Raw genomic sequence first — 27,065 nt, 5'->3', positions numbered from 1 at the left:
AGCATTCCTCCTCCTTCCAAAGCATAAATGGCGCCTTGGCGGGAGCCAAGTGGAAGTCTTGGAGCGGTAGCAAAACCCTGCCCCGTTCACCACGTCTTCTCTCCTCTCTGCGTCGGCTTTCTGCAGGAGACCAGCCCCTCTATAGCATTCCTATCGAGAACATCCTGGCGGTGGAGAAATTGGAGGAAGAGTCCTTCAAAATGAAAAATGTAAGTGCCAAGACCTGGGGGCTTGGGGTGGTAACTGACTGGTGTTTCCCAAACACGTCCTTCCTGCAGATTTGATGGCGTCTTTCCCTCCTCCTTCACCTTCACCCCCCATTCTTCAGGTTCCCCAGTCGTCACCCGTTCGAGGATAATAACAATGACGGTGGTATTTGTTAAGCGCTTACGGTGTGCCAGGCACTGTACTAAGTGCAGGGGTGCGTACAAGCAAATTGAGTTGGACACAGCCCCTGTCCAGTGTGGGGCTCACGGTCTCAATCCCCATTTTCCAGATGAGGTAACTGAGGCATAGGGAAGTGAAGTGACTTGCCCGAGGTCACACAGCAGACAGGTGGTGGAGTTGGAATTAGAACCCATGACCTTCTGACCCCCGGACCCGAGCCCTATCCACCTCGCTGTGCCGCTCCTTAGTACAGTGTTCCGCACATGGTAAAGGGCTCAATAACAATGACGGTATTTGTTAAGCGCTTACTACGTGCCAGGCACTGTAGCCCGTCAAAGGGCAGGGACTGTCTCTATCTGTTACCGATTTGTCCATTCCAAGCGCTCGGTACAGTGCTCTGCACATAGTAAGCGCTCAATAAATACTGTTGAATGAATGAATGAGAATCCGATTCGAAGGCATGAGTGAACGGTTGGGGAATCTTTCCAGATGTTCCAGGTGATCCAGCCCGAGAGAGCCCTGTACATCCAGGCCAACAACTGCGTGGAGGCCAAGGACTGGATCGACATCCTCACCAAGGTCAGCCAGTGCAACAAGAAGCGGCTCACCGTCTACCACCCCTCGGCCTACCTGAACGGACACTGGCTCTGCTGCAAAGCCACTTCGGACACCACGCCGGGCTGCACCCCTTGCACGGGGTAAGGACCCCAACGGCACAGCCTCCCCCCGCACCGCAGCCGGAGTCCCCGGAAAAGCCGGGACCCAGGGGAAGAGACGGGAGGACCGGACTGTGTATACGTCAGCCCCTTCCTGCTCCTCATCAGGGTCGAAGGCTCGGGGATCGGGCGTGCAAGGGGGAGACACCTATTTTGGGACCGCACAGATGACGGAAACAGCCCCGGTTCTGTCTTTCTGGAAATTTCTGACACGCCTCCTCAAAAGGCGGCTGTCAGCCCAGCCTGGGGTCCTGAGGGGAAGAAGGGAAAGCGGACAGGCACCACAGTGACCATGCCAAGCTTGTAGAAAACGATCCCTCCTTGCCTTTTCCTGCTGGCTACAGGTGCCATCATTCATTCATTTATTCAATTGTATTTATTAATAATAATAATGTTAGTATTTGTTAAGCACTTATTATGTGCAGAGCACTGTTCTAAGCGCTGGGGTAGATAGAGGGTAATCAGGCTGTCCCACGTGAGGCTCACAGTCTTAATCCCCATTTTACAGATGAGGGAACTGAGGCACAGAGAAGTTAAGTAACTTGCCCACAGTCACACAGCTGACTAGTGGCGGAGCCGGGAATCGAACCCATGTCCATTTATTGAGCGCTTACTGTGTGCAAAGCTTCCCCATCACATCTCCTCCAAGAGGCCTTCCCCAACTAAGCCCTCCTTTCCTCTTCTCCCACTCCCTTCTGTGTCGCCCCGACTTGCCCGTTTTTTTCATCCCCTGTCCCAGGCGAGATCCACAGGAGAAGTGGGGAGAGGGCTTTATATCTACCATATTTACTCGCATGATTTTCCACCCCACCCTGATTTGAGAGGAGGAAATCAAAGATGATTTTGTAAGCAGTGATAGCGGCACACACCGGGGGAGGAAGAGAAGAAGGGGCAGAACGTGATGAAATCCACAGACCCGAGGTCGTGCTGGGGAGTTTCCTCCCTAAGACCTGTAGACTCTGGCGGAGGAAAATAAGACGGGGGAGGTGAATTCATCAAAAGCCTATTTGATACAGTAACAGCGAACGATTGTTATGTTTGTTAAGCGCTGATGGTATCATATATCAGACACAGTCCCTGTCCCACGTGGTTTACGTGGTCTAAAGGGGGAAGGAGAACAGGGATTGAATCTCCGTTTTGCAGATGAGGCACAGGGAAGGGAAGTGACTTGCCCCAGGCCACAAAGCAGACAAGTGGCGGAGCTGAAATTAAAACCCGTGACCTTCTGAACCCCAGGCCCGGGCTCTATCCCTATGCCATGCTGCTTCTCACTTGGAGTATGACTGTGAGCCCCATGTGGGACGGGGACTGTGTCCGTCCTGATTGATTTGGATTATCCCGGCTTTGCCACTTGTCAGCTGTGTGACTGTGGGCAAGTCACTTCACTTCTCTGGGCCTCAGTTCCCTCATCTGTAAAATGGGGATGAAGACTGGGAGCCTCACGTGGGACAACCTGACGACCCTGTATCTACCCCAGCGCTTAGAACAGTGCTCTAGTTCTAGCACATAGTAAGCGCTTAACAAATACCAACATTATTATCTACCCCAGATCTTAGGACAGTGCTTGACACACAGTAAATGCCGAATATAATAATAACAATAAGAAGAATGATAACAGTAAATGCCGAATATAATAATAACAATAAGAAGAATGATAACCAGTGACGTTTGGTCTCCTCTGGTCCCCTACCTGGGCCGTATTTCCCAGCGGCTTGAATGTGGAATCACCTCAGCGTGCGCGGCTTCGTTTTTTCCGTCGTGATTAGAATCCTTTCTGTTTCGACAGAGGGCTCCCGGCGAACATACAGCTCGATATAGATGGCGACCGCGAGACCGAGCGCATCTACTCCCTCTTCAACTCGTACATGACGAAACTGGAGAAAATGCAAGGTGAATGTGCCGAATATCGGTCCGCGGTGCGGGCAGCGATGGGGCTTTCCTCGCAGCCCACCTGCTTCCCCAGATGTGTGGTGTAGTGGATAGAGCACGGGCCTGGGAGTCAGAAGGTCATGAGTTCTAATCCCCGCTCTGCCCCTTGTGTGGTGTGTGACCTTGGGCAAGTCATTTCAGTTCTCTGTGCCTCGTTTCCCTCAACTGTAAAATGGGCATTAAATACCTGTTCTCCCTCCTACTTGGACTGTAAGTCCCATGTAAGACCGGGACTGTGCCCAACTTAATTAACTTGTCTCCGCCCCTATGCTTGACACACACAAAGCGCTTAACAAATACCATGATAACAATAGAGTTGGTTGACACAACTGCCCGCAAGGAGCTTACATGCTACAGGGGGAGACAAACATTCAAATAAATTGCAGATAAGGGAAAGAATAACTATAAAGACAATTGACATAAGTGCTGTGGGGCTAGGCAGAGTATCAAAGTGATGATGATGATGGTATTTGTTAAGCACCTACTATGTGTCAAGCACTGTTCTAAGCACTGGGGTAGATGCAAGCTAATCAGGTTGGACACAGTCCATGTCCCACAAAAGGCACCCAGTCTTCATCCCCATTTTACAGATGAGGTAACTGAGGCCCAGAGAAGTCGCTTCACAGCAGACATGTGGCGGAGCCGGGATTAGTACCCAGATCCTTCTGACTCCCAGGCGCGTGCCCTATCCACTAAGCCATGCCGCCTCTCCCTGGAGATTGTTTCGCTCTGGGAGTGGAGAATAATCGTAATTGTGGCATTTGTTAAGCGCTTACTCTGTGCCAAGCTCTATACGGAGCACTGAGGTGGATGCCAGCAAATCGGGTTGGACACAGTCCCTGTCCGACATGAGGCTCATGGTCTTAATGCCCGTTATAGGTAGGAAACGTGTCTCCTAATTCTACTGCATTGTCCTCTCCCAAGGGCTTAGTGTAGCGCTCTGCGCATAGTAAGCGCTCGATAAATCCCATTGACCTACCGATTGAGCTTCCGTTTGAGACTTCCCGTTTCCTCCCTCCTTTTCTTCTGACCACCCCCATGTCCTCGCAGAGGCTTGCGGCAGCAAATCCGTCTACGACGGCCCTGAGCAAGAGGAATATTCCACATTTCTCATCGACGACCCTCAGGAGACCTACAAAACACTAAAGCAGATCATAGCCGGCGTGGGAACTTTAGAACAAGAGCACGCCCAATACAAAAGGGATAAATTCAAGAAGACAAAATACGGAAGCCAGTAAGTCTCGATCGCTCTGTTCTTTCCAAACTCCTCTGGGGTTGGGAATCTGGGGAACCGGCGGACTGGTAGAGAAAGAAATTCTGGGACAGTTAGCCGGAACGTGGAAGTTTTCAGGAAGTGTTCTGGGATTTAATTCAGCTGGGTAAAGCCACTGGCCCCTTTTCTGCCTGCCGGCTTCCTCTGGCCTGCAACGCCCTCCCTCCTAATATCTGACAGACGACGACGACTCACCCCCCTTTCAGAGCCTTATTGAAGGCCCATCTCCTCCAAGACGCCTTCCCTGACTTAAGCCCCCCTTACCTCTTCTCCCACTCCTTTGCGCGTCGCCCTGACTCGCTCCCTTTATCCATCCCCTCCGCCAGCCCCACAACTCTCACGTCCGTAGCCCTAATTTATTTCTATTAATGTCTGTCTCCCCCTTCTAGACTTAGCTCACTGTGGGCTGGGAATATGTCTATCGTTCTCTTGTACTCTCCCCAGCCCTTAGCACAGGGCTCTCTATTAGGCCAGTAATATTTCATGTTACAGACTACTCTATGGGAAGGGATTTTGTATTGTTTTGCCAGAGATTCTGGGGTAGGTCACGATTTATGTCAGGTAAGGCTAAGGGAAAATGGACTCCAGGATATTGTCAATCACGAATCATCCTCTAGGCTGTGAGCTTGTGGGCAGGGAATGTTCTGCTGCTGGTTCATTCATTCATTCAATAGTATTTATTGAGCGCTTACTCTGTGCAGAGCACTGTACTAACTAAGCGCTTGGAATGGACAAATCGGTAACAGAGAGAGACAGTCCCTGCCCTTTGACGGGCTTACAGTCTAATTGGGGGAGACGGACAGACAAGAACAGTAGCAATAAATAGAATCAAGATTGTTCTGTTGTCCTCTCCCAAGCGCATAGTATAGTGCTCTGCACATGGTAAGTGCTCAATAAATAAGATTGAATGAATAGCAAGTGAAGGAGCCAGGAGGAGGGGTGGATCCAATAATAGGGGTTTTGGGAGGGGCCCATCAGGGGAGTTGCATGTCTGAAAACAGGGTGTCCCCCCCGTGCTGACCCTTGACCAAGCTCTCCCTGGAGGCCATTAGCTGTAAGCCCGTCAAACGGCAGGGACTGTTTCTATCTGTTGCCGACTTGTTCATTCCAAACACTTAGTACAGTGCTCTGCACATAGTAAGCGCTCAAATACTATTGAATGAGTTAGCTCTGTCTGGGTGGTCAAACTTGGTATTCATTAAGTGCTCACTGTGTGCCAGGCACTCTTCTAAGCTCTGGGGTGGATACAGGTTAATCGGGTTGGACACGGTCCCTATCCCCCGTAAGGCTCACAGTCTTAATCCCCATTCTGTAGATGAGGGAACTGAGGCACAGAGAAGGGAAGTAACTTGCCCGAGGCCGCACAGCGGAGAAGTGGTGGAGCCGGGATTAGAACGCAGGTCCTTCTGACTCCCAGGCCCAGGCTGTATCTGCTAGGCCGTTTTGTTTTGGTTTTTTAAAATGCTATTTGTTAAAAGCCGTCTCTGTGCCAGATCCTGCTAAGCACTGTGGTAGATACAAGTAGGTTGGACCCAATCCCTGGCCCATGTGGGGTTCATATTCTTCATCCCTATTTTACAGAGGAGGGAACTGAGGCACAGAGAAATGAAGCGACTTGCTCAAGGTCACCCAAAAGCCTAGTGGCAGAGTCAGGATTAGAACCCAGGTCCCTCTGACTCCCAGGCCCATCCTCTAGCCACTAGGCAATTCCGCTTCTCCAGTTTAACTTTGCTCTGCCTTGGTTTTCTCATCTATAAAATGGGGATTCAGTACCTGTTCTCCCTCCTACTTAGATTGTGAGCCCCGTGTACAGGGATTGGGTCTGCCCTGCCTCTTATCTACCTCAGCGCTCAACACAGGGCTTGGCACATCATCATCAGCACTTAGCAAATACAAAAATCATTATTACTATGATTATCCTCATTATTACCGTCATTCTTATGAAAGCACGCTCCGGCAAAACCTTTTCCGGCCCAAACGCCCCCACGCTTCCTACGCGGTCCCAGTGTCTTCAGCATCGTGGATCGGATAACTCCGGCTCTCCCGCTCTCGCTCTTTCGCAGGGAACACCCCATCGGCGATAAGAGTTTCCAGAGCTACATCAGGCAGCAATCGGAGATCTCCGCTCATTCCATTTGACGTCCGGGGGCTGTGGCCGGCTGACAGAGCGACTTTGAAGCCGAGAAGCGAGAAGATGTGGAAAGCCGGGCTGTTGGGAGAGGGAGAAAAAAAACAAAAAAAAACCCAAAAGGAAATCATGTGGAGACAACTTCGAGACTGAAGTGTTTTCCCTCTCTCTCTCTCTCCCGGACGAGAGCTGTTACAAGAGCCGCTGTGCACTTTATTCATCTGGAAACGCCAGGTGAGCAAACCGGCCACCTGTGTTTCCACGGTGGCCCGTGGGGAGACGGCTTCTCGCAAGCGAGCGATCGGTCCCGTGTTGGCTACCTGGGCTCGGCTACCCGAGGCAGCGACCCCGTCCGCTGCGGGTTGAGTTCGACGTGCCATCCGGCCGTTTTCCCGTCTCCGCGCATCGCACCCGTCGCCGACCTCCGGCAGCCACGCTTCGCGACCGCACTCTGCTTTCGGTCCCCCCTCCCGTCTTTTTGTAGCTCACACGGGTCCGATTCTCGGCGGATGACAGATCGCGTCTTCGACACACCCTGCTCCTGGCTGGGTCAGAGACGTACTCTCCACGGTCTAGAGATCCCGGGGTCTTTCTTCGAAATCTTCGAGGAGAGCATCCCGCTTTTTGCCGGGGCAGTTTAGGGCCGGCGTGGAGATGGGCTCCGTGGGGATTTGGGCTTGGAAGATTCCAGAATCTTCTAGGCCAGATGGTTGAGTATTCCACAGCAGCCTCAGGGACTACGCCGGCAGGCCCAAGAAGGCGACGCGAGGAGAGCGGCCGGCCCACCTTGTCCCGCTTGAAGCCAGAAGGGCCTTTTTCTATCCGATTGGGATTTCAAAGCAGACGGCGTTCTCTGGCAGTACCTTCTGTGTGTTTTATATCGTGGACTCGAGGTGTACAATTTTGCAGCAGTGTTTCTTAAGTGTTTTTAAATACGTACTGTTTTGTAATGAGCTCTTCGAAAAAGACACGCCACTCCGTGTCAGACCCCCTGGACTGCGTGTGGTCAGTGATGAGCCGGGGAGTGGTGACTCCGGCTGTCACTGGTACCAATTAAAGGTGGAAACGGGGCAGAGGAGGGACGAACCAGTGACTGTCATTGTTGGGCATTAATCGGCTACACCTCCTCAGAAAGGAAGTACAGTGAGTAATCGGAACAGGGGCCGGGGCTATGTTTTTTTGGGGTTTGTTTTTTTTTTGTTGTTGTTTTTTTAAGTCAGATTGGACCATAATCTAGCAAAGATGAACTCTTCAGCTCAGTTATCGAGTCGTTTGCTAACGCATTTCAACGCCAGTGCTCTCACTGGGCTTGTGGCTTTCAGCTAGGCTGACTGGTTTGGGGAGAAGCGCTGTTTAATAATAGTGTGGTGAAGTCATCGTCGTAAGTTCTCTCTCATTTGGACGTACTGTAGATCCGAACCTTAATCTAGTGGGAAAACAGTTACCTTATTTGATGTCAGTGAAAATAACGGCGGGGCGGGAGGAAAATGGTGCAAAAAATGGAATTGGGGGGGGTGGGGGGGGGGCGGCCCAGGAGCTGCGACTGAACTGCAATTTTTAACATGTATTTGTAACTTAATATTCCGTTTATAAAAAACTAATGATCCACACTGTATTTTAACTTGCCAATTAAAGCAAATGTTTTATTCTTTCTGAAAACGGGTTGGCGTCAGTTGGGAATTTAGCGTGGTTGCTTCCACAGCCAGACCTTGGTGTCAGCGTGGCGTAGTGGATAATAATAATAATAATAATAATGGTAGGATCCGTTGAGGGCTTACTCTGTACCAGGCACTGTATTAAGTGCTGGGGCGGCTACAAGCAAATCTGGTCAAACATAGTCCTTGTCCAACGTGGGATTTACAGTCTTAATCCCCCTTTTACAGATCCCGGGCATGAGTCAGAAGGTCATGGGTTCTAATCCCAGCTCCGCCCTTGTCTGCCGTGCGAATTTAGACGAGTCCCTTCACTTCTCTAGACCTCAGTTCTCTCGTCTGTAATATGGGGATGGAGACCGTGAGCCCCACATGGGACAGGGACTATGTCCAAGCCGATTTGCTTGTTTCCATCCCAGCGCTTAGTACAGTGCCTGGCACATAATAAGCGCTTAAATACCAGAATTATCATCATTGTTTTTATTATTATTCTCAGTCTTGAGCTGTCCCGAATGGGCCCCCTGGGGACCAAAGATGATCCGTCCAGCGGGACAGGGCTGAAACCAAACAAAGCACAGGTCCAGAGGTGGGCCCGTACAGGTAATTGGGCTGGGGACTCTGGGGTAACGGCAGACCACCATCTCTGTGGGGTCCGACGCCCTGTGAGGCCCAGTGGAAATAGTAATAACCCTGGTATTTAAGTGCTTACTGTGTGCCAAGCACTGTTGTAAGCGTTGGAGTAGATACAAGGTAATCAGGTCAGACACAGTCCCTGCCCGACATGGGATTCACTGTCTCAATCCCCATTTTCCAGATGAGGGAACTGAACGCCCAGAAAAGTGAAGTGACTTACCCGAGGTTACACTGCAGACGAGTGGCAGAGTGGAGGTTCTTCTGACTCCCAGGCCCGTGCTCCATCTACTAGGCCACAATGCTTCTCTTTTTAAGTTCTTAGGGTGTACCAAACATTTACTAAGCACAGGGATAGATGTAAGATCATCGGATCAGACACAGTCCCTGTCCCACACGGGCCTTACAATCTTAATGGAGAGGGAGAAAGCATAGTTAATCCCTATTTTTACAGATGAGGGAACTCGCCTAAGGTCATGCAACAAGCAAAAGGCAGAGCTGCGATTCAAACCCGGTCAGTTAATAGCATTTACTGAGCACTTACCATGTGCAGAGCATCGTACTGAGCAGTTGGAAAAGCACAATATAACAGACACATGCCCTGTCCACAATCAGCCTACAGTCTAGAGGGAGAGACCGACATTAATATAAATAAATAAATGACCGACGACGCGGACATAAGTGCTGTGGGGCTGGGAGGGGGGATGAATAAAGGGAGCAAGTCAGGGAGTCACAGAAGGGAGTGGGAGAAGAGGAAAAGAGGGCTTAGTGAGGGAAGGCCTCTTGGATGAAATGTGCCTTCAAAAAGGCTTTGAAGTTGGGGGAGTAATTGTCAGATGTGAGGAGGGAAGGCTTTCCAGGCCTGGGGCAGGACATGGGCGAGAGGACGGTAGACTAGATGGAGGTACGGTGAGAAGGTGAGCGTTAGAGGAGCGGAATTTTGCAGGATGGGTTGTGGTCAGAGAGAAGCGAGGTGAGATAGGAGGGGGCAAGGTGATGGTAAAAAGTTTCTGATTGATGCAGAGTTGGATGGGCAACCACCGGAGGTTCATGAGGAGTGGGGAAACACAGCCTGCACCTTTTTTTTGTCGGAAAACGATCCAGGCAGCAGATAGAAGTGTGGACCAGAGCGGGGAGGGGCAGGGAGGTCAGCGACCCAGATCCCCCGATTCGCATCAGCTCTTTGGCGGACAGCGATCCGATCCTCTCGGGGAAAACCGGGGCCCGGAAAAGGGAAGCCGGGGCCGGCCTCACCCACCCCATCCCCGCCTGACCCAGAGTCGGCTCTGTCGGGGTGAGAGCAAAACTTTACTTCGGTCCCCCCCTTGCAGTGATGTCACAGGAGCCTCGTAGCAACAAGCAGGCCCTCCCCGGCCCCTCAGGCAGCTGGCTCTGCCAGGGCAAGGAGGCCCGAGGGAGGGCTTCGAAACCATGCTTCCGGACTGACACTCCTTGGCGCGCCCGAGAGCCAAGCCATGGAGAAGGAGGTGGCGACGGGGCACAGGCGGCATCGGCCCACGCCGGGAACCGCCGCCCTCCCGGTGGCCTCCAGGCTCCACAGAGTGGTCACGGAAGCCTCCGAGCTACAGAGGAGCAAGAGCGAGGCGGCCTTCCCTCAGAGGAGGGAGAGAGCCAGTCCGGCCAAGTCGCTGTTGCAGGAAATCGGTGAGAGGTCGATGGGGCAGAGGGAGAGGGGAGGGCACGAGATCCGGTCCTCTTCCGCCCGCCGCCTCCTAGAGTTCCACGGGACGGAGCAGAGAACTTTGTGGGTAGGAGGACCGGCTGCCATCATGGAGCTGGTGAAGATCACCGAGGAGAAATGGCTGCTGGGGTGGACGGAGCTCGGAGGTGGGGACAGGAGGGGAAGCCAGAAAGAGGCCCCTGTGATTCCCAAAGGAAAGCAGCATGGCCTAGTGAAAATAATAATTACAGTATTTGTTAAGCCCTTACTGTGTGCTAAGTACTGTACTAAGCGCCGGGGTAGGTACAAGGTAATCAGGTTGTCCCACGTGGGGCTCAGTCATAACCACATTTATTTATTGACAAATACTGAGTCCCCATTTTGCCATTTTTACAAATGAGGTCACTGAGGCAGAGAAGTGAAGTGGCTTGCCCAAAGTCACACAGCTGACAAGTGGCGGAGCCGGGATTAGAACCCACGACCTCTGACTCAAGCCCGGGCTCTTTCCACCAAGCCATGCTGCTTCTCTAGTGAAAAGAGCCCGGGCCTTGGGAATCAGAGGTCTGGGTTCTAATCCCGGCTCCACCACCCATCCACTGCATGAGTTTAGGCGAGTCACTTCACTTCTCTGGGTCTCGGTTTCCTCATCTCTAAAACGGGGATGAAATACCTGTTCGCCCTCCCCTGTGAGTATGATGGGGAATCAGGGACTGTGTCCCATCTGAATATCTTGTATTCATTCAGTTGTATTTATTGAGCGCTTACCGTGTGTAGGGCATTGTACTAAGCACCTGGAAAGTACAATGCAGAGGCAATCCCTGCCCACAACGGGCTTAGCGCAGTGCTTTGCACAATGATAAGTGCTTAAAAATATAGCACAAATTGTCATTATCATTCTTATTACTATTATTAGGGCAAGGGAAGCCCTTTGGCTACAACACAGTGAGTCACATGTAATAATGAGGTTTCTTTTAATGGTATTTAAGTGCTTCTATGGTGCTTAGCACAGATAAGAGCAATAATAATAAAAATAATAATAGTGGTATTTGTTGAGAACTTACTATATGCCAAGCCCTGTACTGAGCACTGGGATAGGGACCAAATAATCGTGCCTGTCCTACGTGGGACTCCCAGCCTAAGGAGGAGGAAGGACAAGTATTGAATCCCCATTTTACCAATGGGAAAACCGAGGCCCGGAGAAGCGAAATGACTTGGCCAAGGTAACACAGCAGGCAAGTAGCATGGCTCAGTGGAAAGAGCACGGGCTTGGGAGCCATAGGTCGTGGGTTCTAATCCCGGCTCCACCACTTGTCAGCTATGTGACTTTGGGCAAGCCACTTTAGCTCTCTGTGGCTCAGTTCCCTCATCTGTAAAAGGAGGATTAAGACTGTGAGCCCCACGTTGGACAACCCGATTACCTTTTATTTACCCCAGCACTTAGTACAGTGCTTGGCACATAGTAAGTGCTTAACAAATGCCAACATTATTATTATTATTATGTGGTGGAATTAGAATCCAGGTCCTCTGACTCCCTGGCCTGTACCCTTTCCACTAGGCCATAACGTTTGGGTGCTCTTGGAAAACTCTATAAAGAACGCATATCTTGATTTAAATGAAAAAGATATTTAGGGACACTCTAACTTACTCATTTCCTCCTTCCAAGCAGCTGAGGAGTTGGAAAAAGAGCCAAGAGTCGAAGTGGAGGATGCTAGCTGGTAAGCAGTCATCTTATTTTCAAACTGACCGTCTCTTGTTGCTAACCAGTGGGGTTACAGCTGGAAACATAGAAGCAGTGTGGTCTAGTGGAAAGAGCACAGGCTTGGGAGTCAAAGGACTTGGGTTCTAATCCCAGCTCCACCACTTGTCTGCTCTGTGACTTCGCGCAAGTCACTTCACTTCTCTGCCTCAGTTCCCTTGTCTGCAAAATGTCTAAACCCCCAGCTTGTCCTCTCTTTTTCACCCAAGCTCAACCTCACTGGACTCCGTTCTCAACTATTCCCCTCTACCTCATGGCTCACACGCTTCCTCTTGCCTTGGAAGTCCCTCAGTCGAACAATGGCATTTATTGAACCCTTCCTCTGTGCAGAGCACTTTACTTACTGCTTGGGAGAGTTTAAATCAACAAAGTTGGTAGATGCTTTTTTAAAAATATTTGTTCAACACTTACTATGTGCCAGACACTGTTCTAAGCACTGAGGTATATGCCAGTTAATCAGGTTGGACACGGTCCCGATCCCACATGGGGCTCATAGTCTTAATCCCCATTTTACCGATGAGGGAACTGAGGCACAGAGAAATGAAGTAAAATGAAGGGAAATGACTTGCGCAAAGTCAGCCAACAGATGAGTGTCAGAGCCAGGTTAATAATAATAATGTTGGTATTTGTTAAGCGCTTACTATGTGCAGAGCACTGTTCTAAGCGCTGGGGTAGATGCAGGGTAATCGGGTTGTCCCACGTGAGGCTCACAGTCTTAATCCCCATTTTACAGATGAGGTGACTGAGGCACAGAGAAGTTAAGTGACTTGCCCACAGTCACACAGCTGACAAGTGGCAGAGCCGGGATTCGAACCCATGGCTTCTGACTCCCAAGCCCGGGCTCTTCCCACTGAGCCCCGCTGCATTCCACTCAAGACAGTACCCAACCTCTTCGGAATAAACGTGCTTGTCAAAGTGCAGGAAGTGAACATTTTGCTATGCAAATAACTTGAAGAAACCGCACCTTTAAAAAGCTATACAATTTCAATCAACTCCTGTACTCCTGTAAAGGTTATAAAGTTTGGAACATTTACATTCAATTAGTTTGGCTCAAAGAGAAAACAAAGACAACACAACACAAACAGGATGAGAACCTTCTGACTCCCAAGCCAGTGCTCTATCCACTAGGCTCCGCTGCCTTTCATTCCCTGCCAACAGTGACCGCACAGTCTCTCCCTGATAAATCGACCAGACCTCAGCTCTCTCCATCTTCGGAGGCCTCCTAAGACTGCTTCCTCCAAGAGGTCTTCCCCGATTTTTCTTCTCCCCAGGTCACACCTTCACAACTCATGCTCTCAGCATTTACGCATTCAAAACCACCCGTAGGATCTGTTCTCATTGTAGGATCTGTTCTCATCGATTTACAAACCCTGCTATTTAATTAGCATTTATTCATCCACCTGGCTGTCTGATTTACATATACTGTGGGCAAAGTTCCATCTAACAATTCTATTGTATTTTCCCAAGCACTTAGGATTTTTGCATCAGGTAAGTTCTCAACAAATACCACTGATTGATTGATATTGCTATTATTATTACTACAATTATTATTCACCTTTCCATTCTCTTTCTGCTCCTTTGAATTTATTCTCTCCCTCCGGTTGATGGTAAGCTCCTAGAGGGCAGGTATCCTGTATTTTATGGCTCCAGTCAGTGCTCTGCATACAATGAGTGCTCAGTACAATCAATCAATCCATGGTATTTATTGGGGGGGTTACTATGGGCAGAGCACTGTACTAAGTGCTTGGAAGTGTACAACACACTAATGATCGATTGAATCCTTTCATTTAGCCAGGTGAACTTAGAGGATGAAAAGGACAAGCACCCAGGTGCACTAAAAAAGGTAGAGAGAAAGACAGGGGAGAATGAAGAGGAGGAAGAAGGTGAAAATGAGGAGGAGGAGGAGGAGGAGGGAGATCCAGAGAAAGAAAAGAACAGAAAACATTCCCTCGAAGAAATGTATGCGGAAGCAGAGGTGAGGAATTTTTTTTCCATTTTTTTTTAATGGCATCTGTTAAGCACTTACTATATGCCAGATGCTGTTCTGAGCGCTGGGGTAGATACAAGGTAATCAGGTAGGAGACAGTTCATGTCCCAGAAGGGGCTCTCAGTCTTAATCCCCATTTTACAGGTGAGGTAACTGAGGCACAGAGAAATGAAGTGACTGCCCAAGTTTACATAGCAGTTAAGTAGTGGAGCCGGGATTAGAACCCAGGTCCTTTCGACTCCCAGGCCCGGGCTCTAGCCACTAGGCCGTGCTGCTTCTCTAATCTTCATTTGAGAAGGAAATAAATTATGATCCGTGGTGTGTGGAGTTAGGGTTCTGCTACGGTTTACACCATCTGCATTTTCTTTCACCCTACAGGCAAGTGACCCGGAGTTTTCCAAGCCAGACGACCTCCTGCTTGAGAAATATGTAAGTCATTCTGAACCGCATGTCCAGAGAGGCGGGCTATAGTCTGACAATGGCCAGGAACATCACACTCCAAAGACAACTTCCTATGACATCACAATTCTCACCTCCGTCCTCCTCCGACCTCCCTTGGGGCTTGAGACTGCCTAAGGCAAAGCGTATTTCTGGAAAGGGCCAGTTCGTCTGAAAACCTCTGTATAGGACCAGAATCTGAATAAGGCAATATAATCCTCCCGGTTTTCAGTCAATCAATTGTATTTATTGAGCACTTATTGTGTGCGGAGCCCTGTACTAAGCAGTTGGGAGAGTACAATGCAATAATAATGATAGTATTTAAGTGGTTACTATGTACCACGCACTTCTAAGGGCTGGGGTAGATACAAGGTAATCAGATTGTCCCATCTGGGGCTCACAGTCTTAATCTCTATTTTATAGAGGAGGTAACTGAAGCACAGAGAAGTTAAGTGACTTGCCCAAGATCACACAGCAGACAAGTGGGGGAGCTGGGCTTAGAACCTATGTCCTCTGACTCCCAAGCCCGTGCTCTTGCCCCTACGCCATGCTGCTTCTCAGGATATAGTATTTATTGAGCGCTTACTGTGTGCAGAGCACTGTACTGAGCACTTGGGAAAGTATAATACAACAATAAACGGTGACATTCCCAGTCCACAAGGAGCCCTGAACACCCGGCTGGGAATTAGAACATCCCCGCCCCAGTCTGGCCATTTTCCAGGCCTCAGCCCTGACCCATTAGCCTGCCGTCATTCTGACGGAGGGTCCTGGGGGTTCGGGAAGGTTAATGTTTGGGGAAAGGAAAGACCAGAGTTCCACTGGGCAGCAGTGGTCAATCAGATGAGCCTTGGTACAGTCAGGACCAGAGCGGAACACAAAGTCCATTTCTAGACTGTGAGCCCGTTGTGGGGTAGGGATCATCTCCATTTGTAGCCGAATTGTACTTTCCAAGCACTTAGTACAGTGCTCTGCACATTGAAAGCGCTCAGTAAGTACGATTGAATGAGTAATATTCTCCGGAGGGTGCAACACAGGCCCCTGGGCATAGGAGTGAAAGCGTGAATGGCTCAGTATGGGTCATCACAGCAAGGGCCAGTGGAAAGAGCACGGGCTTGGAAGCCAGAGGTCATGGGTTCTAACCCCAGCTTCACCACTTGTCAGCTATGTGACTTCGGGAAAGTCACTTCTCAGAACAGTGCTCTGCACATAGTAGGCGCTTAACAAATACCAACATTGTTATTATTATTCTCTGTTGCCTCAGTTACCTCATCTGTAAAATAGAGATTTAGATTGTGAGCCCAATTTGGGACAGAGACTGAGTCCTACCTGATTAGCTTGGATCTACTCTGCCGCTTAGAACCACCTTATTGTGGTACACGTAAACTGTGATATGTGGTAAGCACTTACTATGTGCCAGTCACTGTACTAAGCGCTGGGGTAAAGACAAGCAAATCGTGTTGGACACAGTCCTGTCCCACGTGGGGCTCACTTAGCCTGGCACATAGTAAGCACTAGACAGATACCACATTATTATTATTAGTGGAACCACTGACATTTCTTTCTTCTTTCCTGCACGGGACAACGCCATTTCTAAACAGGACAGCTCTTTCCTCCTTCAGAAACTGCACCCTGTATTTGTGGAGATCGATTTACGAGACCACGTCGAGGAGGTAAGAGCATTTTAGTGGACACTAGAGCAGTGACCTGGGAACAGTCATAGGTTCTAATCCCGGCTCCACCACTTGTCTGCTGGGTGGCCTTGGACAAGCCACTTCACTTCTCTGCGCCTCAGTTACCTCATCTCTAAACTGGGGATGAAGACCGTGAGGCCCACGTGGGACAGGGACCGTGGCCAATGCGGTTTGCTCGTAGCCACCCCAGTGCTTAGTATAGTGCCTGGCATAGAGTAAGGGCTTAATAAATACCATAATTGGTATTAATTATTATTTTACACGCAAACTAAACAGAGTCTGACTAAGCTCGCTGGTGCGGGGTGAGGTTTGGTGCTGGGCCTGGTTGGCTGGACAGTGGGCACTGGGATGGGGCAGGGACGGCAGGGAGAGGGCAGGCATGGAGGGGAGGGACAGGAGAGTAGCCGGAGGGTGGGCATAAGGGGGCGGGAAATCCACAGAGGACCAACACCAAGAGGGGAAAGTCGCTGAAAGATGATCACGACGGGCATGGGAGAGAATCTGGAAGATGGGCATGGGTTGGGGTAGGAGAGCCACTGGAAGATGGGCATCAGAGACGGGGAACAAAAGCCACTGGAGGATGGTCATGAGAAGCAGCAGGATTTAGCGGAAAGGGCCCTGGGAGTCAGAAGGACTTGGTTTCTAATCCCAGCTCCGCCTCATGTCTGCTGTGACCTTGGGCAAGCTATTTCCCTTCACTTGAGCGCCCCGGGCCACTCTGTTTCCCATTGTCTCTGGACTGAGCGTATCGTACGGTGCTCTGCCCACAGTATGCACTCAATAAATATGATCGATTGCATCCCACTGCACTCTTTAGAGCAAACGTATCCCGAAGCTTCATCCTGGGAGGTAATAATAATAATTGTGGTATTTGTTAAGCACTTACTACGTGCCAGGCACCGTATTAAGCACTGGCGTGGAAACAAGCAAATCGGCTTAGACACAGCCCCTGTCCCACTTGGGACTCACAGTCGCAATCCCCATTTTACAGATGAGGTAACTGAGGCCCTGAGAAATCAAGTACCTTGCCCAAGGTCCCAGAGCAGATGAGCAGATGAGCAGCAGAGCCAGGATTAGAACCCAGGTCAGAAGGACCCTATCCACTAGCCCACGCTGCTTCTCTACTCGTTACTTTTGCCGACCAAACGGATCCTGGGTCATTTGGGACCTAGACTGTTGAAACTCACTTTTCCCCAGCAGGCCTGGGTTTCGAAGCCGGGTCCTGAGGCCTAGCGCCTGCCCCTTCCTAGCTGAATCTCCAGGCTCCCTCCCTCCCCTCGCCCCTCCTGAGAAAGGGACTCTGGGGGTGACCAGCCATGACGGGGGCTCTCGGTGCGTGGGTGAAAACATGTCTGCTCTCATTTAGAATATCGAAAGAATTTTGGCGGAAGGAGAGATCGACGAGGAGGCGGGAGAGAGGTCCGATGAAGATGAGTGAGTAATTACGGTACTTAATGAATTATGGTACTTGTTAAGCGCTTACTATGTGCTAAGCGGTGGGACCGATACAATATAATCAGGTTGGACATACACGGTCCCTGCTGTCATGGGGCTCACACCCATTGTCAGGCAGGGCTTGTCTCTGTTGCTGAATTGTACTTTCCAAGCGCTTAGTACAGTGTTCTGCACACAGTAAGCGCTCAATAAATACGATTGAATGAATAGGAGGGAAGAGGATTTAATCTCCATTTGAAATCTATTGATCATATTTGAGTGCTTACTATATGCAGGGCACTGTAGTAAGCACTTGGGGGAGCACAACACAATAATATAACCCACACGTTCCCTGCTTCACAGCCTAGAGGGGGAGACAGACATTGGTATAAATAAATTCCGGATATGGACATCAGGGAGGTGGGATTCTGTGGGGGTATTGGATCTGAAGGTCAGAGACTGAGCTTTCCTGCTGCCTGTAAATGGGTAAAAGGGGCAGAGCTGAGAAGGGGATTCCCACAGCCATTTGGTTCCACCTTGCTCGGGGCAGCTAGCAGTGAGAACCTTCCCCTGACCCTGTTTGTCTCTGCTTGGCTTGAGTGCGGCAGGCCCAAGAGCAGCTGGATGTGCTGTTTCCCCGTGTCGGCAAAGAAGAAACCCAAAGACAGAAGCCTGTAACCAATCCAGAAGGTAACCACTGTCCAGGACGGGGTACGGACTGAGAGGCAGATTTGGAGTTACTTAGCCCTCATTATTATTAGTATTATTCCTTTTCCTCCCTCTTTTTCTAGCTTCCTCCCCTTTTTCTTTCTTCCTCCTCCTTTCTTCCCTTATTTCTTCCTCTTCTTTCTTTTTCTTTCTTCCTTTCTTCCTCTTCCTCTTTGTTTCTTCCTCCTCTTGTTTCTTCCTTTCTTCCTCTTCTTTCTTCCTTTCTTACTCTTTCTTCTCCTTCTTCCTCCCCCTCTATCTCCTCCTCCTCTTCCTTTCTCTCCCCGACCCCCAAAGGGACACTGAATTAAGACCCCTGGAACCTTGAGAGCAAAGCTTGGTCAGTCTAGCTTTACCCCCACCTTGATCCCATGGGCCCATTTAGCCAAATGGGGGACACTATCTAGTCAGTTAGCCAATAGTATATTTTGAGCTCTCACTATATGCAGGGCACTGTACTAAGCGCTTGGGAGAGTACAATAGGACACCTACGCTGCCCACAGCAAACAGTCCAGAGCAGGAAGCAGACATTAATATACATAAATGACCAATGTGGACATAAGTGCTGTGGGGCTGGGAGGAGAGATGAATGAAGGGAGCAAGTCAGGGCGATGCAGAAGGGAGTGGGAGAAGAGGAAAGGGGGGCTTAGTCAGGGAAGGCTTCTTGGCAGAGATGTGCCCTCAATAAGGCTCTGAAGCAGGGGAGAGTCACTGTCTGTCGGGTTTGAGGAGGAAGGGCATTCCAGGCCAGAGGCAGAAAGTGGGCTAGGGGTCGGCAGGGAGATAGGCGAGATAGAGGCACGGTGAGAAGGTTGATTTAATTTGCATCTACTCCAGTGCTTGTAACAGTGCTTGGCGGGTAGTAAGCGCTTAACAAGTACCATAATAATCATCATCATCCCCCATTTTACAGATGAGGTAAATGAGGCTAGCTTAAACTCAGCATCCTCCCTGTCATCCCCCTATCTCTGCCACTCCATACTTGGCTCGGAGAAGGGAAAACAGCCACCGTCTCCCCATAAAGCATCAAGGAAGCATCACACCCTGTCTCTGCCCAGGGAACCCCAATCTCCATCAGACAGAGAGAATCTAAGACTGGAAAATACAATCTTTAAATTACATTACATTATAAATTAGGTATTTATTTATATTGACACCTGTCTACCCTCTAGACAGTAAGCTCGCTGTGGGCAGGGATCATGTCCACCTACTCTGTTGTATTGTACTCTCCCAAGAGCTTAGTACAGTGCCCTGCACATAAGTGCTCACTAAATACTAATAATAATTATGGTATTTAACTAACTACATGCCAGGCACTGTATTAAGCGGTGGAGTAGATACAAGATAATCGGCTATCATCGATGATGATGATGGAGAAAGGCAGAAAGGCCAGGGATCCCCGCTAATAATAATTATAATATTTAAGTGCTTACTATGTGCCAAGCACCGAAAAGTCAAGTGATTTGCCCAAGTTCACACAGCAGACAAGTGGCAGAGCCGGCATTAGAACCCACATCCTCTAACTCTCAAGGCTGTTCTCTTGCCACTAGGCCATGCTGCTTCTTTATGGTATTTTTTAGGTGCTGACTATGTGCCAGGCACTGTACTAAGCGCTGGGGTGGATACAAGCAAATTGGGTTGGACACAGTCCCTGTCCCACATGGGGCTCACCGTCTCAATCCCCATTTTCCAGATGAGGGAACTGAGGCCAAGAGAAGTGACTTGCCCAGGGTCACACCGCAGAGGAGTGGAGGAGCTGGGATTAGAACCCAGGATCTTCCGAATTCCAGGCCCGGGCTCTATCTACTACGTTATGCCTTTTCCCGCTAAGGCAGGTGCTCCTAGGAATGACCAGAGAAGGCAGAGGGGCCTAGCATGGGTCCCCGGGGCAGCCAGCATGGGGTGGGCCTTACTTCCTCTACACCTCCCCCCCAAAAGCTTAACATCTGTCTCTCTTGCTTCCCCCAGGAGACTCACCCCCAGGAGCTCAAGACCACCCAGCCAGCAGGGACCCCCCAACCCCGAACTGGCAGGCGGACCTCCCGTAGAACTACTCCACACCCCCCTTTTCCACAAAGAATTAAAGTCTGAGAAAAACCGTGGAAATGGGTAACGTGTGTCTGTTTCACCTCGCTGATTTCCTACTACAACCCAGCCTGCGTACTTGGATCCTCTTAACTGCAACCTGCTCACCGTTCGTCAATCTCGCCACCGACCCCTTGCCCACGTCCTGCCTCTGACCTGGATGGCCTTCCCCCTTTATATCCGCCAAAGAATGAATGAATCTGGATCCTTTAATAATAATCGTAATAATTGTGGATTTGTTAAGCACTTACTACGTGCTAGGCACTGTTCTAAGTGCTGGGGGAGATAGAAGATAATGGGGTTGGACACAGTCCATGTCTCACGTGGGACTCACAGCATAAGGGGGAGGGGCACAGATATTCCAGCTCCATTTTACAGGTGAAGAAACCGAGGCACAGAGAAATAAAGTGAACTACCGCGGGCCACACAGCGGGCAAGGGGCTGAACCAGGATGAGAACTCAGTTCCTCTGACTCCTGGGCCTGCGTTTTTCCTAGCAGACATCTCAACGCTGCAACGTTACACATTACGCCAGCCACACGGTGTGACCTAATGATATCACGTAAGCCATTCTCGAGTAAAATGTGGACTTCTAATTTTTTTCCCAGGGGGAGCGGGGGGGGGTATCCTTACCTTCCCATTTGTTCTACGCCTTTGCCCTCCCCAGCAGAGTGTTCAGCTCAGCACCTGAGCCCCACACCTCATTCATTCATTCAATCGTATTTACTGAACGCTTACTGTTTGCCAAGTGCTTGGGAGAGTACGATATAATAATAAACAGGTAAATTTCCCACTCCCTACGAGCTTACAGTCTAACTCTGCAGCCAGAGTCCTAGTGGGATGAATGTGTGAGTGAGAGCGAGCGAGAGTGAATGAGTGTGTGTGAGAGAGAGAACTCGCTCACACATGTGCCATGGAATATTTATTTTAATTGTCTTACAAGTAAAACAAGGACAGGAGGTGAATGCTAAATCCCTGCCTCTCCTCTTCAGGAACCTTCCCCCACAATTCCTCAGTCAGCAGTGACCTCTGTTGGTCCGCTTGGCTTATTTCAGATTTGTGGAACTCTGCGTTCTCTTTCCCCTTTCTTTTTCTTTTTTTTTATGGCATTTGTAAAGCGCTTACTATGTGCCAGGCCCTGTCCTAAGCACTGGGGTAGATAAAAGATAATCAGGTTGGGCCCAATCTCTGGCCCATGTTGGGGAGTCCCAGCCTTTATCCTCATTTTCCAGATGAGGGAATTGAGACCCAGGGAAGCGAAGTGACTTGCCTAAGATCACGCAACAGACAAGTGGTGGGGCCGGGATTAGAACCCAGGTCCTTCTGACTCCCTGGCCGGTGCTGTAGCCCTCAGGTGGGCGGTTGAGAAGCAACATGGCCCAGTGGAGAGAGCACAGTCATGGGTTCTAATCGTGGCTCCATGTCTGCTGTGACCTTCAGCAAGTCACTTTATTTCTCTGGGTCTCAGTTCCCTCATCTGAAAAATGGGGATTGAAACTGTGAGTTCCACATGGGATAGGGACTGCGTCCAACCTGACTTGCTTGCTTATATCTACCCCAGCACTTAATACAGTGCCTGGCATGTAGTAAGTGCTAAACAACTACCACTATTACTATTATCATTACTGGCTCCACCACTGGTCTGCTGGGCAAACTTGGGCAAGACTAAGCACCCCCTTTTCCTCTGCTCCTCCTCCCCATTGCCCCTACTCCCTCCCTCTGCTCTGCCCCCCTCCCCACACCACACGTGTATATATGTACATATTTATTATTCTATTTTATTAATGATGTGTATAGATCGATAATTCTATTTCTATTGACACTATGTCTTTCCACTTGTTTTGTTGTCTGTCTCCCCCACTTCTATACTGTGAACCCGTTGTTGGGTAGAGATTGTCTCTGTTGCCGAACTCTACTTTCCAAGCGCTCAGTACAGTGCTCTGCACACAGTAAGCACTCAATAAATACCATTGAATGAATGAACAAATGAAGTCACTTCACTTTTCTAAAACAAATACCATTATTATCATCATTACACACACTTCGTTGGGTCCTTGGAAGCCACCAGACTTGAGTCTTTTTGAGGCGGGCAGGTCCACAAGGCCCCCTGGGCCAGAATGAAAGGTGTGTGAGTTTAGGGCATTTTGGAACCAGAATTTATTTGGTTTGTTCTTCTCTGACCCATTTATATTACAACCACAGCTTTTATTAATGATCAGCCTGGACCAAACGGGGACCTGAGACCACAACTATTCGCTTATTCTGCCGACAGAGCCCGGCAGCCACATCTGGAAAAACAAATCCCTCTGCCAACCTTCCCCCAGAGAGCCGACCTCTCTACCAAAACCCTACCAGCCATAAATCAGGAGGTACATGTCTGGCAGGATGAAAGGTGATAGAAACAAGTTGTTGCCTCAGAGCCGGAGGCAACTAGAATCTGCTGAGCCAAGAAAGGCCAAAATAAAGCACTTTCAGGACGAGTTCCCCAAAGTGCTCACTTGAATAATAACAATAATGGTATCTGTTAAACACTTACTACGTTCCAGGCACCGTTCTAAGGGCTGCGGTAGATACAAGCTAATCGGGTTGGACATAGTCCCTGTCCTACCTGGGGCTCACAGTCTTAATCCCTATTTTACAGATGTGGGAACTGAGGCCCAGAGAAGTGACTTACCCAGCCTCACACACAGCAGATAAGTGGCAGAGATAGGATTAGAACCCATGACCTTCTGACTTCCTGATCTGTGCTGAATCCACTAGGCCATGCTGCTTTTTGAACTTTTTGAATCCCCATTTTATGGAAGAGGAAACTGAGGCACAAGGAACTTAAATGACCTGCCGGTCACCCAGCAGACAAATGGCGGGGGTGGGATTAGAGCCCAGGTCCTCCGACTCACATTGTTGTGCTTTTTTCCAATAGAGCCTGCTGCTTTTCACAAGACAATTTGCCCTCCCTGTCCAAATCACACACAATCACACCTACCTATGCTCTCAACACAGATGTGGACACATACCACACACTCCTCCCACCCAAACATGAATCAATGTCTGCAGAACACTGTACTAAGCGCTTGGGAAAGTACAATATAACAGAGTTGCTAGACAGGGTCCCTGCCCCCAACAAGCTTTCACTCTAAGAGGGAACCAGACATAAAAATACTTACGAATAGCAGAAGCAGAATAAACTGTTGAAAGTACACTTGTTGGTACCCAAAGCAGGGTAAATGACAGTTGCAGTGGCACGAAAGCAGCTTGCCTGTGTGACCTTGGACAAGTCCCTTAACTTCTCTGAGCCTCAGTTTCCTCATCTGCAAACTGGGGATTCAATACCTGGTTTCTCCTTACCCTTTCGACTGGCTGCCCCATGTGGGACAGGGACCTGCTACAACCTGATCATCTACGCCAAGAGCAAGCGCTTAATAAGTACCACGAGGAATATTTTTAGTGGAGTTTGGGAACGTGGTTGGAAAAGTAGGTAGAGCAGGAGACTGAGAAGGAGAAATTAGTGAGGTCGGTCTGGGTTATCATGGCTCCCCCCTTCCGAGGAAAAAACTATTAAACTCCCAAACTCTCTCTAGTAGCTTAACACCTCTAGACCGTGAGCTCATTGTGGGCAGGGATCCCACTCTGTTGGATTGTATTATCCCAAGCGCTTAGTACAGTCCTCTGCACAGAGTAAGCGCTCAATAAATAGCATTAGACTGATTAATGGGGAGTTCAAACAAGCAGGTAGAAGCCAAGGTATAGAACAAGTGAGAGGCAGTAGAGGACACTTTTTTACTTTTTTTATGGTCTTTTTGTTAATAGTAATAACAGTGGTATTTGTTAAGCGCTTATTATGTACCAAGCACGATATTAAGCACTGGGGTAGATACAAGAGAATCAGGTTGGACCCAGTCCCTGTCCCACATGGGGCTCACTGTCTTAATCCACTTTTTACAGATTGGGGAACTGAGGCCCAGAGAAGTGGAAGCGACTTGCCCAAGGCCACACAGCAGACAAGTTAAACGCTCACTATGTGTCTAGTACTGTTCTAAGCGCTGGGGCAGATACAAGTCAATCAGACGGAACACAGTCCCCATCCCACATGGGGCTCACAGTCTAAGTAGGGGGGAGAACAGCTTTTGAGTCGGTATCGGAGGCCCAGAGAAGTGAAATGACACGGCCTAGGTCCCACAGCGGACAGGTGGCGGAGCTGGGATTAGAACGCAGGACCTTCTGACTCCCAGGCCCGGGCTCTACCCCCTAGGCCACGCTGCTCCTCTGGTTCCCGACTCAGAGAATCAGCCCGGCCCTCGCTCGCGGGTTTTGGGCTTCGAGAACAGAATAACCGGAGAGGAAAGTTCTGGTCACCCAGTCAGCGGCTCGCCTCGCCAGCTGGCTTCACCCTCAGCTCAGTCAGCCGGGACTGGCTGGGCGCAAAGGCAAGGAACGGAGAAGGAGATCTGGCTAATGTGACACGGGGAGAGCTCCTGACTCAACCGTGTCAGTTCCCGGAAGAGCTGGCAAAGGTCTGGAAAACAGTCGAGCCTTTCCAAGCCCCAGCCTGGGCCCCATCCCTACAATTCCCTGCCTTAGCCTGGAGCTTCGGGGCTGCAAGGGACATCTCCGGCCCAAGAGAACCTCTTGCAAAGAACGATGAGAGTACGGCTTGGCTTAATGGAGAGAGCACGGGCCTGGGAGTCAGAGGGACCTGGGTTCTAATCCCCGATCCTCCACTTGTCAGCTGTGTGACCTTAGGCAAGTCGCTTCACTTCTCCGGGCCTCAGTTCCCTTATCTGTAAAATGGGGATTAAGACTGTGAGCCCCGTGGGGGACAGGGACTGTGTCCAACCTGATTAGCTTGTATCTACCCCAGCACTTAGAACAGTGCTGGACACATAGTAAGCACTTAATACCATTAGTAGTATTATAGCCCCACACAGAGGACCTGGGTTCTAATCCGGGCTCTGCCACTTGTCGCTGACCTTGGGAAATTCACTGAGCTTCTCTGTGCTTCAGTTTCCTCATATGTAAAATTGGGATTCAATACCTGCTCTCCTTTCCCCTTAGACTGTGAACTCCATGGAGGCCAAGGACTGTGTCTGACCTGCCTTGTCCCTACCTCACTGCTCAATGCATTGTAAGCACTTAAAAACAATTATTATTTAGAAACAGCATAGTCTAGTGGCTAGAACACGGGCCTGAGAGTCAGGAGGCCCTGGGTTCAAATCCCAGTTCTGCTACTTGCCTGCTGGGAGACAAGTCACTTAACTTCTTTGTGTCTCAGTTACTTCAGCTGTAAAATGTAAGTGTGTAATTCAGCTCAATTGAGTTAATCATATTTATTGAGTGCTATTTGCCGAGTACTCTACTAAATGCTTGGGAGAGGGCAATATAACAGTTTAATGGAAAAAATCCCTGCCCACAGTGAGCTTACAGAGTCTAGAGGGGAAGACACAAATGAATAGAAATAAAATTCCCCTGCCCACATGGGCTTACATTCTAGAGGGGAAGACAGACATGAATAGAAATAAAATTACGGATATGTACGTGAGTCCTGTGGGGCTGGGAAGGGGGATGAACAAAGGGAATAAATCAAGGTGATGCAAAAGGGAGAGGGAGAAGAGAAAAGGGGGGCTTAGCCAGGGAAGGCCTCTTGGAGGAGATGGGCTTTCAATAGGGCTTTGAGGAGGGGAAGGTGTCTGTCGGATACGAGGAGGGAGGGGGTTCCAGGCTAAAGGCGGGATGTGGGGAGAGGTCAGCGAGGAGATAGAGGAGACAGAGGAGACAGAGGAACAGGGAGAAGGTTAGGATGAGAGGAGCCAAGTGTGTGGGCTGGGTTGGAGTACGAGAGAAGTGCCGGAGCCATAAACAAGCCCAGCTCTATGCTCACTAGAGGTCACTCTATACTAAGCAAAATGCATCTCTGGATTCTCCTGGTAGGGATTCAAGACCAAAAAATATATATATATGAAAGTATGTTCAACTCCCTCAAGCCACTGGGCCTTTCCTGGATTTTAGAGTTACTAAATCTGTGCCCTTTGGGCAACCGGTATTTACCCCACTCAGCTCCACAGAACCTGATAATAATAATAATAATGGTATTTGTTAAGCGCTTACTATGTGCCAGGCACTGTACTAAGCACTGAGGTGGATACAAACAAATCAGGTTGGATAGAGTCCCTGTCCCAAAGTGGGACTCACAGTGTCAATCCCCATTTTACAGATGAGGTAATTGAGGCCCAGAGAAGTGAAGCGACTTGCCCAAGGTCACACAGCAGACAAGTGACAGAGTCAGGATTAGAATCCATGACCTTCTGACCCCCAGGCCCGTGCTCAATCCATTACACCATGCTCCGAACATATCTATACATCATTTGGTGGTCCTTTTATAAAGGGCAGTGACATTTATCTCTGGTATCTTTGTATATTAGCTGCCTCTTTAGGCAACGTGATGCATTAAAGTCTCCATCTTTTTCAAATTAGATGGCTGCATACCTGACTCACAACTAATTCTCTTCCCCCCTTCAAAGCCCTACTTAGAGCTCACCTCCTCCAAGAGGCCTTCTCAGACTGAGCTTCCCCTTTT

The 27,065-nt window shown here is 49.6% G+C and overlaps 2 protein-coding genes across 8 annotated transcripts in view; both read left to right on the top strand.

Annotated features, from left to right (window-relative positions):
- Positions 1-8,092, top strand: part of RASA3 (RAS p21 protein activator 3) — a 172,204-nt gene extending 164,112 nt beyond the window's left edge. For all 3 annotated transcript variants that reach the window (XM_029048305.2, XM_029048302.1, XM_029048303.1), the window contains exons 20-24: positions 127-209; positions 877-1,085; positions 2,890-2,993; positions 4,083-4,266; positions 6,369-8,092. In XM_029048305.2, coding sequence (XP_028904138.1) covers positions 127-209; positions 877-1,085; positions 2,890-2,993; positions 4,083-4,266; positions 6,369-6,444 — 656 coding nt within the window. In that variant the 3' untranslated portion in view covers positions 6,445-8,092. The remainder of the gene's footprint in view (positions 1-126; positions 210-876; positions 1,086-2,889; positions 2,994-4,082; positions 4,267-6,368) is intronic.
- Positions 8,093-10,060: 1,968 nt separating this feature from the next.
- On the top strand, positions 10,061-20,592 carry C20H13orf46 (chromosome 20 C13orf46 homolog). 5 transcript variants are annotated; one of them, XM_029047828.2, is made up of 8 exons: positions 10,061-10,380; positions 12,063-12,111; positions 13,944-14,127; positions 14,518-14,568; positions 16,176-16,247; positions 17,635-17,702; positions 18,303-18,392; positions 20,394-20,592. In XM_029047828.2, the coding sequence occupies exons 1-8, from the start codon at positions 10,191-10,193 to the stop codon at positions 20,521-20,523; spliced, it is 834 nt and encodes a 277-aa protein (XP_028903661.1). In that variant the 5' UTR covers positions 10,061-10,190; the 3' UTR covers positions 20,524-20,592. The 5 variants fall into 5 exon arrangements, with proteins under 5 accessions (XP_028903661.1, XP_028903660.1, XP_028903666.1 ...); XM_029047827.2 differs by having other exon boundaries at positions 10,063-10,380; positions 20,379-20,539; XM_029047831.2 differs by having other exon boundaries at positions 10,066-10,380; positions 18,311-18,392; positions 20,394-20,512.
- Positions 20,593-27,065: the final 6,473 nt, after the last annotated feature.

This window comes from Ornithorhynchus anatinus, chromosome 20, assembly GCF_004115215.2.
Source record: "Ornithorhynchus anatinus isolate Pmale09 chromosome 20, mOrnAna1.pri.v4, whole genome shotgun sequence".
In the NCBI taxonomy this organism is placed as follows: Eukaryota; Metazoa; Chordata; class Mammalia; order Monotremata; family Ornithorhynchidae; genus Ornithorhynchus; species Ornithorhynchus anatinus.
The sequence above is the reverse complement of the archived record's forward strand: the minus strand, read 5'-3'. Positions and strand labels throughout refer to the sequence as shown.

What these genes read in the sequence shown, in the direction of transcription:
- C20H13orf46 (XM_029047827.2), top strand. Translation starts at nt 10,191, where the DNA reads ATGGAGAAGGAGGTGGCGACGGGGCACAGGCGGCATCGGCCCACGCCG. An exon ending in GTCGCTGTTGCAGGAAATCG is followed by an intron (nt 10,381 to 12,062) that starts GTGAGAGGTCGA and finishes CCTTCCAAGCAG; the next exon opens with CTGAGGAGTTGGAAAAAGAG. An exon ending in ACCTCCTGCTTGAGAAATAT is followed by an intron (nt 14,569 to 16,175) that starts GTAAGTCATTCT and finishes ATTTCTAAACAG; the next exon opens with GACAGCTCTTTCCTCCTTCA.